At 47.1% G+C, this 16,574-nt stretch overlaps 1 protein-coding gene across 2 annotated transcripts in view; it reads right to left on the bottom strand.

Annotated features, from left to right (window-relative positions):
• LOC136020256 (peroxidasin homolog) overlaps nt 1–16,197 on the bottom strand; it is a 42,967-nt gene extending 26,770 nt beyond the window's left edge. For both annotated transcript variants that reach the window (XM_065691167.1, XM_065691166.1), the window contains exons 1-2: nt 15,960–16,197; nt 6,138–6,209 (exon numbers count right to left, since the gene is read on the bottom strand). In XM_065691167.1, coding sequence (XP_065547239.1) covers nt 6,138–6,209; nt 15,960–16,123 — 236 coding nt within the window. In that variant the 5' untranslated portion in view covers nt 16,124–16,197. The remainder of the gene's footprint in view (nt 1–6,137; nt 6,210–15,959) is intronic.
• Between the last annotated feature and the right edge of the window lie 377 nt (nt 16,198–16,574).

Genomic DNA, 16,574 nt, shown 5'->3' with positions numbered 1-16,574 from the left:
GAGAGGTGCTGGAAAGTTGCTTCACAGCTGGAGGTGATGGCTCAATACTGAGGTTAAACAACCCGATTTCACTCATAAGGATGCAAGAATGATGTCAAGCCCTTGGAACACAGGATCCTGCTCTGACAGCCAGATATGCTGAGTGGAAATAGAGCCCCAACACCAACTCAAAGGTTTATTTGATGATTGGACACCCAAGGACTGGAAATAACTGCTCGAGAGCAGCACTGGAGAGGGCTTTGGTCTGTTTACCCACAGGACAAAGACAACACAGGCACCAGCCGTGCACGCTTCCTTCCCTGCCCTCTATCAGTGTGCTTTCATCCTCAGCCAGAGGAGGATGAAGGCAGCTTGCTCTCTATTATCTGATCCTTGGCCCCACTTCTGAGGACACAAGATGAGCTGAGAGATGAGCTCCAGTTCCAACATCATTCCCACGGGATGGGAACCCACCTGTCTCCTGCTTTGCAACTGGCATCATCTGCTTGATTCACTGGGGACATGAGACAACAACCAGGTGAGCAGGTCCTGGAGGCAGGGGAACACCAACAGCCCCACACACCACGATGATCTGGACTCCATCACTGACCCTTTATCTTTAAAGCCATGAGTTGGGCCAGGAGTGAAGTCCAGGGGGGGATTTCACATTGCAACATGCCGTCTGACTGCATTTTGATGCTATTTAAAAGCCTTAACCTAGTTTGTTTTGTTGTCTTGGCTATCTAGGACAGTTCTAGGGGGTGTAATCAGTGATCCAAGCCAAACAAGAGGAATTCTGGAAGCAGAGATGGCATGCAGCATGCAGGCCTCTTATCTCATCGTCTGACACTTAACAATTTGGTCATTGTCCCGTTAAAGGTTACAAAGCGTATGGAAGAAGCCATCTCTGTTTCCTGTCTCAGGATTCCCTATTGTAAGGAAGGATGTGTCCTGGAAAAAGCTCAAAAGTGAGATAATTTATGAAGTCGAGCACAGTCCACATATTCCAAACTGCTGCTTTCTGAGAAATCCATAGACAAGACAGCACATCTGGCTCCTAGAAAGACTGGAGATGGCTTCTGCACAACTGTCTGCGCCTTGACTCCTGTGCAATTCCCCAGGCAAGGAAGTGTGCAAAATCCTGGCATGACCTGGGTATTGATCCCAGTGCAACCGACAGCAAAAATGCCCAAATTCCTGCTGACATTAAAGAGGATTCCAAGCTAAGATCTGCTGCTAACCGAATCTGCTGGGAATAGAAGCTCTGGCAGACAGAAGCTGAAAGATCATTATCAACACATGTCTTAAGTATACCCTGCAGCAAAACAAGCTCAATTAAAGAGTATCAGCAGTACGTTTCCTAGCAGAACGATGTGGCATTCCCCTTCATGCCAGCTGATGAACTGGGCTCCAAACGAAGAGGTGGACTCAATCGCAGCCTTTATTCCTACAGAGTTCTTTTGGGAGGTTTAAGATATACAAGCACCAGGAGATCTGGCCCAGATTCACTAAGAGAACAGTTTACATTCAGTTGCCTTTAGGTTTTATGTCCTGGCTGCCTCTCCCTTCTCCTTCCCCACCCTCTCTCTGGGCTGCCAAGCACAGGCTTAAGTTGCATTGAATGAGTCGTTTTCTGTATTGAAGACTGCATTCAACGGTGTGACAGTACAAGATTCATACTCAAACCATCGACTCTTTCCTCTTCCCATTCGACAAACCACATCCTACAGTTGTGGTGACATAACAGCTATTTCTTTCCCTCCCACCATTAATAGAAATCATCATGCAGTGTATTTAAAGGGGCGGGGGGGAGTGAGTTTAATGCTCAGCTGTGCATTTGCCCTTGTTCACAGAATGATCTGGAACAGCCATTTCCCATTTGAGGGAGAAATGTTTATCTGAGACCCAAGCAGGCTCTGACATCTCCTCCTTGCTGGCAGGAACACGTTCTTTCAAGAGCTGATAGAGGTTTAAGACAGAGCCTCATGTAAAGGAGAGATGCAGAGCTCGCCAGAAGTGCCTTTTGCTCTCACCTAAGCAGAGAGAGACTATGACTACCACTTGGGTCAATGTGCAGGGTGCTGTCCTCCTATGGAAACACTTAAGGGGACAGTTATGCAGGGGTGTCCTCATCCATCCCCACCCAAAGATGACCTAAAGGAGCAAGAACTGGGAAGGAAGCAACAAGATGCTATGCCTCACCGTGGGCTCGCAATGTGTTTGCTCTCTTCCATGGTCCATCTCCTGCTGGGAGCTAGCATTGGGTTAAGAGATGCGGTTAAGCGTTGACAAACACCAGCCAAATAGCTGCTGAGGAGCATTCTGAATGGCACACAGGAGGGTTTGTTGCCTCCCTCTCCCCTGCTTTTTTACTCAAGGGGACATATTAAGAGCTTAAAAATGCACAAAGAAAACCCTGACACCAACCTCTGCACTGGAACTGAGAAGAGGCAATAGGAAGGGATGAGGAAACCTTACAACTCTAAGGCCTTTAGCCAAACAGGACCTCTCCAACGCACACACCACTGCAGACAGCCAGCAAGCAAGCTGCCAGCGGTGCAGCATTTAGGATAATTGTTACTACCTGTGGTGCTGCACCAGGAGTCCCCAGCCAGAAGCACGCATTGGCTGGATCTCTTCCATAGGGCTCCTGGTTCTAATTTTCAAGCGATGCTCTGCAATTTATCCACTCTCCCAAACGAGGGAGAGAAAAGAGGAGAAAAGAGTCAGAGGAAGGTTTGAACTGTTGGAAAGCCCCACTGGATGCTCACGGCAGGCTCCCCTTCTGTCAGTCTCACAGCCCACCTCCCTGCAGCCAACACAGGCCACAAAGGTTTCCTTATCAGGGTGGTTTATGAACTGTCAAACATGGATATAGCACAGCCATCCTGCCCAAACGGAGACGCAGAACAGAAGCTTCCCCACAAACCTGCTGCCCTTCCTCTGCCAGGCCAAAACACTGGAGGAAAAAAAGCCCTTTTAGAAGCATTTATTTGCTTAAGGGACGTTGCTTTAAGTCCCATGGGCAGAAAGCTGCAAGCTCAGAGCTCTGCACATGGAACCGGAGCGACTCCATCCTCCAAACCTCTCACTTCAAATATCCCAGCCAAACTTCCCCAGCAAGTCTCTCAGGGATTTTGAAGGAGTTATTCTCTTTATCACTCACAGACCTATAGGAACCCTCAGGCTAGAGTTTACCATGTAGAAACATCAGCAAATTCTTTGGCTCTTGTCAGTTTTGATGTGGGAATTGGACAAACATAAGTTCCTGGAGAGAGATTTGCTGCAGGAGTGCAAGGTCTGACATTCTCCCCTCCAGTTATTTAGCTCCTCACCCATGGGAGTTCACTACCACGAGTGTGAGAATCACTGATGTTTCCAGTTTGCTGGCCAGGCCAGGAAACACAAAGCATACAAAGTGCTGTCTAAAGGGAAAAGTTTTAGTGCAAAACCAGTTGATTTTCAGATATAAAAATGCCACATTTTGTTAGAGCAGTTTTACCTAGCTCAGTGTTCCAGCCCTGATGATGGCTGTAGGACATTATTTAGGGAAAGCAGGAGAGCCTGCCCCACCATAGAATCATAGAATAGTCAGGGTTGGAAAGGACCTCAAGATCATCCAGTTCCAACCCCCCTGCCATGGGCAGGGACACCTCACACTAAACCATCCCACACAAGGCTTCATCCAACCTGGCCTTGAACACTGCCAGGGATGGAGCACTCACAGCCTCCCTGGGCAACCCATTCCAGTGCCTCACCACCCTAACAGGAAAGAATTTCCTCCTTAGATCCAATCTAAACTTCCCCTGTTTCAGTTTGAACCCGTTACCCCTTGTCCTGTCACTACAGTCCCTGATGAAGAGTCCCTCCCCAGCATCCCTATAGGCCCCCTTCAGATACTGGAAGGCTGCTCTGAGGTCCCCACGCAGCCTTCTCTTCTCCAGGCTGAACAGCCCCAACTTCCTCAGCCTGTCTTCATACGGGAAGTGCTCCAGCCCCGATCATCCTCGTGGCCTCATCTGGACTTGTTCCAGCAGTTCCATGTCCTTTTTATGTTGAGGACACCAGAACTGCACACAATGCTCCAGGTGAGGTCTCATGAGAGCAGAGTAGAGGGGCAGCATCACCTCTTTCGACCTGCTGGTCACGCTCCTTTTGATGCAGCCCAGGATACGGTTGGTTCTTCTTACTGCCCTGACATCCATAACCATGAGATAGGGATGTTTCGAGGTACATTCGTGCCTATTCCCATTAGTATCTGCTCATGTACTTGCTGTCCTTGATGTCCCTATGCAGGAGGATGTGGAGACAAAGCAAAAAGAATGGGACAAATGCACGGAGCATCACAGAGAGACAGGTCTCCCCACCTCCGCTGCCTATCTACATCTACCTTTAAGCAGAGCCACAGAGATAGAAGTCTTGCACACGCCAAGGATGTGCCTAGACCAAGGCACTGCCAGGGCAGGAACTGGGATCTCCTACAAAGCAGGCCGGGTGGAGCGTCTCTCCAGTGAAGACCTGCCAGCATCCCGCTTTTCCCTAGGGCTCAGCTGAGGCGAGGCTGGTGGTCCTGCCGAGCTGCTGCCAAACATCTGTCTGCATCACACAGGGATGACCTAATTTGGAACAGTTCCTCTGCTCGACTCAGGGGTGGAAGAGCAGGTCTGGAGATCAAGATGCCTCCGCAGAGCTTTGTGATAAGGTAAAACCCTATGGGCTCAGGCTCTATTTTCTCTCTAGATACTTCAGTCCCATTTATCACCCTATCTCAAATGACAGAAATCCATCCAAAGTCTGCTTTCTCTCTGTTATTCTTGATAATGAAGTACCACATGGTGCTGTTCCAGAGACTAACATAGGCTGTTCTTGTGCTCTGGATGAACAGCATCACCGGCAATAAGGTTTTCTATCAGTTTACTAGTTGACCACCCATCATCCTGTGAACAAGGGCCTGGGTCATGACCAGGGCACTTTGAGGTCATGGTTTGGCCAATCAATCCCACACACACAATGGAAGCATCTTTAGCCAACATTGCTTTTTAAACCATAGCTATTGAACAGGTCTCTGTGATAAGGTCCTGCTGTATTCCCACATTTCTAACAACTTCTCACAGCTGACTGAATGCCTTATTGCCCAGATCTCCCTTCTTCCAGCACCGTCATCCCTAAAGGATCAGGGACTTCAGGTCTTTCAAGGTCAGACAGAATAAGCAACCTGGACTTCCTCTTACCATTTGGGACCATGAATGAACAAACCCAAGAGATACAGATGTCTGTCGTGCAGTGCAGGTTCCCAAGCTGCTGGTTTGCCTCACCAAGAGATTGGAGCTTAGACCTGGAAATCTTAGAGCTGTTAGCACCACGTCACAGCTCGAATAATCAGATTGGAATCCCAACAGGCCAATTACATCCAGCACAGCGCTGTGCTGACACAGCTTCTGTTTCTGATTTGGGAGCTGGTTTGTATTCAACTTCTTGGCTACATGGCACAGACGTCCTCATATCTAACTTCAAACCCTCAGCCTTGCAGCGGCAAGAAGCAGCAAAGGCTCCCAGGATTTCCTTTGAGCAGAGTGAGACACTTTGAGTACATCACACTGATGCGAGAGTGCCGGCTATGGCTGGGATGCAACACTGAAGGAACTGCTTTCTACTCCCATTCCTACCTGTTGTAGGGGAGGTGTAGGCATTTATCCTCAGGCAAGGCACAGGGATAAGATGACATTTGGAAGGATGCACTCTCACTTCAGTCAAACCCACGTAGAGCAACTCATGTGGTTCATGCCTTTGAGGGGGCCATGGAAAAGAAGCTTTTAATGCATCCCTCTACTACCTTAATCCCAGGCCAGAATTGTGTTTAGGGGCTAGTCTTTGGCCAAACCTGCTCAAAAATCCTCAGTCAGTAACTGGATGCATCAGGACTTCTGAAAGGACAGGTTAATTGTGAGAAATGAATGTAATTAAAAGGCACATTTAATTAAAAAGTAGAAAATACAATCCAGAATAGAACAGAGGGAATTTAAAAGCTTCAACTGGATGTGCACAGCTTGGCCGCAACAACTAAAGGACCAAGGCCATCTTTAAGACATCATAGAGGACAGTACAGACACAAACAACGAATGGATATCCTCACTGCAGGATCGTTGGGAGGAACTTACAGCGTGTTGAGGTTCTTCAGTCTTCTGAAGGCTCCGGGTTGGATCTCCTTGATGTGGTTAAAGCGTAAATCTCTAAAAGCAGAAAACACAATCAGTGCACTTGGGCTATAAACAAGCCTTTAGCAATGAGCATCATCCATGGGAGGAAAGGGAGGGGGACTGATGGGAGAGACTATCATACCAGGTCTATGGACTGGAGAAACAGAGACAAAGATTGGGAAGGGAGTGGAGAAGGAATGGGGATGGTGGCTGGGGTCTCCTCTTGTCTGCAAACTCAGCCAATAGTCAGGACAAGCTGACATCTACAAGATTCATATTAATATCATAGAAAACTAAAGGCTGAAAGGACTCAAGTGATCATTTCCATGAGCACCAAACAAGGTCTGCACCTCAGCACCCCAAGTTCACGTGCAATTACACTTGCACCTCATACTGACTTGTAAAGGAATGCACATCACCCCATGGAGCCATTTTTCAGCTCCTTAGCAAAATTATCCTTGCCCTAAAATGGTTAAATCTGACCAAATAACCTCATATAATAAGCATTTCACATTCTGCTCTGCAGTGCTTCAAGACTCAGCACAGCTTATCACTGCCTGCATTTCAAATGTGGGCCAACTTCAATTAGAATTAGTGGAGTCCAGGGGATTCTGGCAAATTTCAAGGGCTGCCCATGTAACTACATCAGCTTGGAACCCTAAAACAGGGGGGTTGATTGCTAATGAGATAAGAAAATTAGAGCTAAGTGGTTTAACTTGGTTAACCAAGTAGAAACACTTCTATAGGGAATGAGCATTGATTTGGCACCTCGCGTGGTCCAGCGTATTATAACAAATCACAACACACTGACAAATGGATTTTGCTGCTAGTTACTATCCAAGGCACAACAACGGAGTTGATTTTTTTGCCTCCTACACTGCTTAATCTATCCCATTTAGAGAGCACACAGCTATTTCTTGCCTTAAGGCAGCCTTTTAAGGGCATTTGCTTTAAGGTGAAATCACACATGAACACGCTGAGCCGCCCATCATTCTGTTGGTGAGCGACAGAGCATTTGGAGGCAGAGGTTGAAACTAGAATTCCACAAAGAGCTACAGGTTCAACACTTATTTTTAGAACAAGAATCACAGCCTTTATAAAGTTGAGATTAGAAAGAGGTGAATTAATTGCAGGGAGCTGTAAGTGAACTGACAGTGAGTATAGTACCCAAAGGGGCTGAAACACCTCTGAGCAACCACTTGCGAAGAGGATACACAGTAAGTAAAGCTGATTTTACTTTATTTACTTCCTCACTAAATTTTCTTACGTTTTAGGCAGAAAATACATGGCAAATCAAACTGAACTATTGAATCTCTGCCTTGTTACCCGCTTTGTTATCACTCAATGCACTCTATTGTGCTTCTTCCTTTATAACAGTGCAACTTTGAACAAAGGAATGAGAAGACTAAAGCAGGAGAAAACTCTCCCCTTTTAGTGCTAAGTACTGCACAGAGAAGAGTTAGAGGGCAGGAGAGAAACCAGCTTCAATATGTCAGAAAAGAGTGGGAATTGCCATTTACAAGCACCATTTGTCTGCCGCAAACGGCAATCCCGAAGGATCACCCTTTGGAATCCCAGTTTTTAACAGTAACTTTACCCTTGACATTTGCTGGTGCGTTTGCCTTTACACACATTGCTCCAAATGCACATTTCTTGCTCGTCTTATTGGAAGGTGTTGCACGTCCCTCCTCCCTGATGATGTGAATTTGAAGCTATCCGCATGGATTTCCCAAGGCAATGGCTGACACCATAAAGCCAAATACAATTAAACACTGGCAAAGGGGACGGCACAAAGTGCTGACTGCTCTCCATGGCCTCATTAAAAGGAGATGAGGAAAGAACTAGACCATGAAAAAAGGTGAAGAAATGCAAACCTGATTTATACACTAACACACAGACACCAACCCCGCTGCCCCGGGGGGCTGTAAAGAGCTGCGTAATTAGTCCAAGCAGCTGGCTACAGGTAATAGGGAACACCACAAATACATGGAAGCAATACACAGGGGTCAGGGCAGAAGCTGTTGATGCTCATGGAAGCCAGCAAGAAACAGGCAGTGAAGTGTAAAACACCACTTTGGGTCACAGGCTGCAGGTGGGGGAAGAAAATCATCAGAGTGGTTTAATGAACAGAGATAACTGCAATCCTGCACACGCCAGCATTCATACAGAAGTGCATGGCTTCCAAGCAAAAAGCATGGTGACTGAAACCACCCCTGAACATAGCTACAAGCTCAGGGTTGTTCTTACTAATGGTTGTTTTCACTAAACCCACAATAGTTCTCACTATTTCCAATAACTCCTTGGAAATGGTCATGGCTATTGCTTGGCTGGACCATTTCTTAGCAGTGCTTTTACTGCTGAGAAGAGCATGGATAGAGAGATGCTTCCTGATAGCTCCCATTGCTGAGTGAGCAACACGGGGCTGGTTCCATGCAGGATCTTCTCCCTTACACCACCCCAAGGAGCATGCAATAAACCTTAGCTTGTGATTGTAATGAAATAACTTGATTTTGCTTGTTTTCTGTTCCAGATGAGACCTTCACGTGATTCCCCGGACCCTAGCTGCTTGCACTCCTTTGGAAAGCTCACTCTCCGGTTTGCCCTCAATCATACAAAGGCAACAGCTTTCCCCACAGACAAAAAAGGGAACTGGAACAGCACATGTCCACTGCAAGCACTTCATTTCAAGAAATTATGTGAATTAACTGGAGAGAATCCAGAGGAAAGCAATGGGAATGATGTGAAGTCTGGGAAATGTGACGATGAGAAGAACTGTGATGGCTTATTTAGCCACGGATACAGTAATTGCATCAGACCTTGGCTACACATAGAAAGGGCAAAGAGTCACCAACTAACACTATAGATTATAGGGTCCATTTAAAACACCTTAAACACTAAGGCTGATAAAACACTCAGGTGGGCTGCAGGCAAAACAGGCATCACTCACATAGGGTTTAGGTATGTGGATCCTGCCCTGGAGGCAGCAGGGTGGGCTAGACCACTCTGCTGCCTGCATCCAAGACAGCAGCAAAAAGACACCAGTGTGGATGTTCCTACACAGCAAAGCCCCTGGGGAGACAGAAGAACCCACTTCTTCCTCTGTACCAATGCATTAAAATCCCCCAAACAATATTTTGGCCCATTCATAACGTTTTTAGTCCAGACCTTGCCTTAGCCTGAAGCTGGTAATGAATGCCTCATAGGGCTGCAGAGGGAAATTCCTGGCTTGCGTGTGTTTGATTGAGCACATTCCCTACAGAGTTTGTCCCTCTTACACAGAAACTCTTGTTTCTCTCTATTCCCAGGGCATTCAGTCTGGAAACCTTGGGTTTCTTTCCATGAACAAGTGTGTTTTATACAGGGACCAGCATCCCCAGTGCCAGCCCCTTCCAGCTGCTGTGTGCACCAGCAGCTGAGCTCCCTCTGTCCCTCCTTCTTCCACCTTGGAATTTGCAAAATGGGGGAAAATAATGAAAATAAATGCCTTGTGGTTTAGCTCACACACACACAGTTTCATGGCTGGAAGTCTGGGATTACGTGGTACCTCTCCACCAGGAACGAATGGGATGGCTGCTGCTAAAGGATCCCAGATCATAGAGTCACAGACGGGTCTGAGGTGGAATGGACCTTAAAGCTCCTCCAGCTCCAACCCCTGCCACGGGCAGGGACCCCTTCCACTGGAGCAGCTTGCTCCAAGCCCCTGTGTCCAACCTGGCCTTGAGCACTGCCAGGGATGGGGCAGCCACAGCTTCTCTGGGCACCCTGTGCCAGCGCCTCAGCACCCTCACAGGGAAGAGCTTCTGCCTAAGAGCTCAGCTCAGTCTACTCCCTAAGAACCTCTTCTACTTTCACACACAGAGTGCACACAGGAGCCATAACTGGCAGGAAACTGGGCTGGAATACACGGATAATCTAGGATCTGCTATTGAAACCACTCGTCTTTTCCAAACCTGGGAACTCCAGACCCCACGGCAGAGGCTTACTGGGAACACCAGAATTTGCACATGGATGGGGAAACACATCTTCACAGAATGATACTTGAATCTTCCTAATTCTCTCAGCTGCTACAGAACAATCAGTCCTAAAAGCATTGTGGTAAATAATTATCAGCGATTACTCTATAAAGCAATCAATGGCTTTTACAAGTAACTTCCACTTCTGTTTAATGTATTTAGGCTCTTGCAGAGTCATCTATTACCATGTTAACTAAGCAGATAATTAGCTCCAAGAGGTATTTTACTGCAGTTCCATGGAAATTACAGGGTTTGTTCCACTGAAGCATCCTTTGTGTTCCAAAGGTTGTGCGCAGCAGCGATGCTGACAGTTCTGGACCATTTCACTCAGAACTGATTGAGTAAGCGGCAGCTACCCCATCATTATCGACAAAGACACAGAGTGAAGGTGGTTTTACAAAGACATTGAGGTTCCTACAGAGTTTTCTGGGAAAGGGAGGATGTGAAAGACACCCTAAACACAGTTTTTAAGTCAAGTTTCCCATATGTAAGAAGAGTCAGAACACTGATCGGAAAGAGGATCATTCCTCTTACTTATCCACAGACCATCGGAGTCAGCCCTGCAGGTTCTCCCATCCTGCCAAACAAGCTCCAGTCCCGGCAGGAGGGAACACAGCCTTGCTGAGATGGAAATGAAGCCTTCCAGACTCACTGTCACCACCTCCCCGACTCAGGAATGTCCCTTTCACACACGAGTCCCCAAATGGCTTTAATAAATGACAGCCTTCATCGAATCCCTGCATGGACAGCGGAGCACTGCCATCGCTGCTACACAGATGAGGAGACTGGGGGGAGGATCAGGGCTGGGTTATTTTCTTGTCTATTTTAGGGTGTTCCAGCTGAGGACGTCAAGATTTGACTGTTCAAAGAGAGAAGAGGATGGAAAATATGGAACACCAGTAAATGAGATGATACGATCGTGGTTGAAACACTGAAGAGTGAGGCGATGCGGACACACGCTGCAGGACAGGCTGTTGCTCTCTGCCACACTGATCACATTTTGAAGCCTTAGGGATGCGCACACTGATTTTAACTAAGGAACCACCACAGGCATTCCTGAGAGCAGCTTTTCAGGATTTCAGCTCACACAAACAAGAGCCAGAGTTTCAAAGGGGTCCCTTCTGCATCAGCTGGGGCAAGAACTTGACAGTAATTCAGCTGCCAGCATCCTAGCCTGGCTTGATCCCACCTTTTCCATGCACGTAATCTGGTCCCAAAGGTACATTTGAGAGCCTGGCCCTGAAGGCAGTGCCAGGGCAGAAGGGATCTGTTGGTGCCTCATCCCTGCTGGAATCATTTCATCAACTGCCACACGAATCCTTTGAGCTCCTGCTTGCAAAGGCAGGTAAAAGGAACACCTCCAAAACACAGTTTTGGCCCTGGACACATTCAAATAGGGAGATCACACAAACCCCCTGTTGAACTCACTCTTAGATAGTTTATTTGAGCTATTCTGTACTAGCAAAGGGTATGGAGGGCAGAGTCTGATCCTACTCAAACCAGCTAAGTCTATTCTTGCACATTCATTTCACCAATGAACAGGACCCTCTTAACCTAACGCATACTTCCTTTGCACCATCTATGGAAGATATTGCCCACATCAGATGAAGACAGCGTTCCCTCCTCCTGAAGGGTGTTCTGACCCAAAGGAAGCAAAAGTAAAGTTCCAAGTATAAAGATCCATTTACCTTTGCAATGAAGTCCAAGAAGCAGTCGCACCACGGCAGCTGAAATGAACTGCTAGGGCCTTCTTTAACAGCAAGGCTCATGTACCATAGGTGTCAGCTTTTTTCTTTCTTGAGAGCATGACCATTGGAATCTTTACCCAGAATACACACACATTCCATCACCAAAACACACTGACTTCTCCTTAAAGTGCATAGGAAAAGAACCCTGGCATGCCTATGGGGAGAAGGATATGTCGAGGTCAATGAAAATGCAAATACTCCGGTGGCAATCAGGTGATGGAGCACTGTGAAGATCAGCGAAAGCAGGATTTATAAACCCTGCAGGTAGCTACAACAGTTTGGATGCTTTCATCAAAAGACACTGGAATGGAAGAAAAACAGGTTTAAATGCCTTCCTTCTGCGTCTTCCTGCCAATGAAGGGACTTCTATGAAGAGAACATAGAGAAGGTTTTGTTTCACCTCTGAAAGGTTTAATGAGGATTAAATATTACAGCAAAAGAAGTGGAGATCCCACCTGGCACATGCAGAACGCGTGGGTGTGCATTTAGTGGCTGCATCTAAGATTATCACAGGCAGAGGAAATGAGTAATCCATTCTTCAACCCAAAACACGCGACAGAGACCACAGAGGGAGCAGCATTTCCAAGAACTCCTTTGCTCAGAAAACCCCCAGCAAATGTACAGGATTCCTTCTCTAAGCTCTGCTCCTTAAGACAGAGGCTGCTCCATGTCCTATGCTATTATAATGACCTGCGGGAGGGAGAAAGGAACCAAGCAGCCACCAAACAAGCAGCACAAGGACGAGGCGGAACAAAACTCATCAAGCTGGCTGTGCTTCCGCTGCCCCATTAGCAACCAGGTCTGTGAACAACTGGGTCACCTTCAATTCATGCCAGCGATGATTGCAGATTGCAGACACTGCGCTGGCTTTGCTTGTGCCCTCAGCTGTGCTTCTCTAGAAGTCCTCATTCATTACGTGCTCTGCAGAATGAGGAGGAGAATAACCCCATGGATAATTGGGTTGCAATCCATTAGCTGCCAGCCAGAGGGGAACTTCTTTCCATGAATTTCTTCTGCTCATGCCCACACATTGCAGAGTTCATTGTTCCGAATGCCACACTGCAGAACAAATCGCTTTGAAGGTTAAAGCCCTGTTGAAATGTTCTGGGTGTGTGTTACACAGCTGTTCCCTTCTTAGGGCTGCTGGCTAAAAGAGCTGCTTGAGTCCCAGCGGCAAGCAGCAGATCACATCTGGATAATCATGTTCCAGTCGAAGAGACGGCAGCCAAACTACGTTTGCCGTTATACATCATGAATTTTTATAGCTGACTTATCTGTACACGTGTTCCTGCCATCCTATTCTCCGCTCAGGATAAAACTTCATTACCAGAGATAAACAGTCTATTGCTATAACCAGACATTGGGCCAGATCCTCAGCTGCACCCAGCTGGGATGGGGAAGGGAGGAGGGAAACGGTGACCAAAGAGGAGCCAACAACAGCTCATCAATCCTGGAACTGGTTCCATGCCAACCCCAGCATCGCTCCAGGAAGGCCATGGGCTGCTCCAAGGGACGCCAGCTGGCTGCAGCCCCAAGGGGATCCTGCCAACAGGGCTTGTTGAAGCCCAGCATGTGCCGGCTACAAGAGCTCCCCACTCTTCAAGGATTGCTAGAGAGAGGGTGGCACGGAGTCATGGAGGTCAGAGAGTCCCAAACTCCCATCTCCAAAGCAAACTCCATCTGGATACTGCAGCTGCGAAGGAGCTGAGCTGGAGCCTGGGATGGCTGTTTGGAGCTGCAGTCACACACTCAGTCCTGTTCATACCAAAGGGTGAATGTGGAAAACATCACAATCCCACATCTTCTACTCAGAGTAATTCCAGGATCAAGACTATTCTTGCTATAATTGGGAATGTTCACTGACACAACGATGCTCCCAGGAGGAAGATTAGCATACCAAAAAGTTGGCCTAGATAGGGGCTTGGTTAAGAAACATTCTTTGATCTTTCACAATTAAAAGTTGAATTATTCACATGCTATTTATACAGATACAATGGGATGCTGGCTGGCAAATGCATTTACATACAGGAGATCTTCAAGATAGCCAGAAAGTCGGGAGTTTCACTTGCCACACACCATACAAAGGCACAAGATCTGCCAACAGAGAACGCTTCCCAGGCTCACGTTATCTATCAGGATCTGCGCTCATCAGTATGGGTTTGCTTATAATTATGCAGAGAGTATTAGAAGAGAATGAACCAGACAAATCTCCTTAAAAATACTGGTCCCTAAGGATAGTCATAATATTTGGAATATTCCTACTTCTATATCTCACCCCTATACCATATAGTTAATGTTTAAAGCCCAGTTTCCCATTGGAGGTTGTGGCTATCGTGTTAAACTAAATAAACCAGATTTCCAAATGGATTATCAGGAAAACATGGACCATTTAACAAGCAGTGTTCATGCGAACTAGTTAGAGCAGGGGAGAGGGAATTAGGGTGACTGTATACACTGCACTGGAAAATCTGGTCACCTTTCCAGATTTAGACACAAGTCAATGCCACCTGCATTGCAGCAAGAAACTACCTGGAATTCGACTGAAGCTGCAAGGAAAAGCCATGGAGCAGAGCTGGGATTTGCCCCTTGCAGCACAGAGGATGAAGCTGCTGTAGCCAGAGGGCATTTGGAAGTACACTCATCTGGTACTGAGAAAGAGCCGGTGACCACAGGAGGTTTCCCTCCTGCTGCACTCAAAGAAGCTGACAGGAAGCACGCTCAGGCTCTCCAGTGTGACAGTAAATGCTGCCTCATGTCAAACAGGGAACAGAAATGAAGCTTTACTGAGCTCAGAACTATCTCAGTTCTATCTATTACTGAGCTCGGAACTAGCTCGGTTCAGCCAAGGAAACAAACCTTTCCTCCCCGTAAAAACCTATGTCTAACCAAGGAGAAACAAGATCTTTCGCTAAACTCAAACAGTGGAAACGTACTTTAAACGCTTCAGTATTCCAAGACACAGGGGAACAATGGGGGAGAAAAGTTTGGTGACAGTTTGGAGAGTCAGAGTCTGCACTCTGCTCTAAGAGCAGAAACCACTACTGTATCCCAACCAGCTATACAGTACTACCCAGTTCCATGCTGTAGAACAACCACTCCATCACTAGCTTAGGGAGAGAGAACACATCCAGACTCTGATCGAGATGTGGTTTGTTACAGGCACAGGGAAAAGCCTCTCAAACTAGTGTTGAAACAGTTCTACATTGCAGCAGTTTAAGGAGGATGAGCGCAAAGATCACTATGCGACAAGTCCTTCCTACTGCTTAAAAAGCAAGCCTGCGAACCCAAAGGACCAGCTGAGAGTAGCACAAAGGGCAGCATTTTGTCACGTAAGACTGCATTTTAAAGCTACTTTTAAGAGCAGGATTCATTTAGAATCGCAGGGAAGTGCTCTCCTGGACCTATCAGTAAGAGTTGCTCAGTCTCCAAGTGTTCCACGTCCTTTTCCTTCCCCTTCTCTGTCGGGATGGGCTCGGTCAGCAGCTCCCTCACCAGCAGGTAGTTCATTTCTCAGGGAACCTGTGGGTTACCCCCACTGCTGCTTTCCAGAGAAGCCTGAAGTTTGGTTTGCACAGTTCAGACAGAACCTGGAAAACCAGTGCTTAAAGCTTAGGGAACAAATGGTGTTGTATGTGCTAGAGAAGTGTTTGTTTCAGTGGAGACTAAAGCCTGAACTGCTGGGTTTCCTCTCCCCCCCAGGCTCATATCCAAACCCCTCTCAAACATAAACTGTGTACCTTTCTATAAGCTCAGTTTAACATTGGTGACCTTTAATTCTCCACAAGTGGCTTCCAGTGATCACCCTGGCATTATTCCTACTGGATTTTTCAGTTCCCTTGGTTGACCTATTAACCATTAACTGATGGCAAAAGAAGCAGTTTCTCGTTTACGCTTTCAAAGCATTAAACAGTTTGTGATGCAGATGGCAACGCAGGAAAAAAAGGAGGATAAAAAGCACACCTTTGGGTCTTTCTAAAGACCAAACAGGCAAGCAAGGCAGTGAAACGAAAGGATTTACTCACAGGATGCTTGTCTGGGGTGGGATATCGGGGATGGTTTCCAACATCAGATGCATGCATCTCACTGTGGTCCTGAAGCAGAGGCAGCGACTAGGACAGGAGCAGGAGAACCTGGGCAGGAGGAGAAAGCACAGCAAGCCTGGCAGAGCAGCAGGTCTGAGCAGCATGGTGTGTGCTGGAGTGTATTTGCCTCAATCCTGAGCTGCAGGGAGCTGATAAAAGAAGTTTCCCAGCCCCGAGGTCCAGGAGGAGGGGACTCATCAGCATGTGTTTGCAATTAAAGCAAGGCAGTTTGACAGACCAACCGCCCACCCTCTCTGTGCCATGATGTACATCGCTGGAGATCAGGCTGATCCCACCCCTCTGGAATTAAGGCGCTGAAATACAAACTCTAGGCTTTGATTTATTCTGACCGCCTTCCTTATTTCTAACAGGGAATTAACTCCTCACCATCTCCTCAGGCATATGGGAATGCACCTTCATGGACAAGTGACACCCTGCTTCCAGGGCTGGGCTAGGATACAGATGGGTCAAGGTATTTTATGCACACTGCAAACTAAGGGTCGCATCTTACCTAACAGCCTGTCAAACACATCAGGCAGTGAGAGCTTTAGGATA

The sequence above is a fragment of the Lathamus discolor genome, chromosome 11 (assembly GCF_037157495.1).
Source record: "Lathamus discolor isolate bLatDis1 chromosome 11, bLatDis1.hap1, whole genome shotgun sequence".
Taxonomy (NCBI): Eukaryota; Metazoa; Chordata; class Aves; order Psittaciformes; family Psittacidae; genus Lathamus; species Lathamus discolor.
The sequence above is the reverse complement of the archived record's forward strand: the minus strand, read 5'-3'. Positions and strand labels throughout refer to the sequence as shown.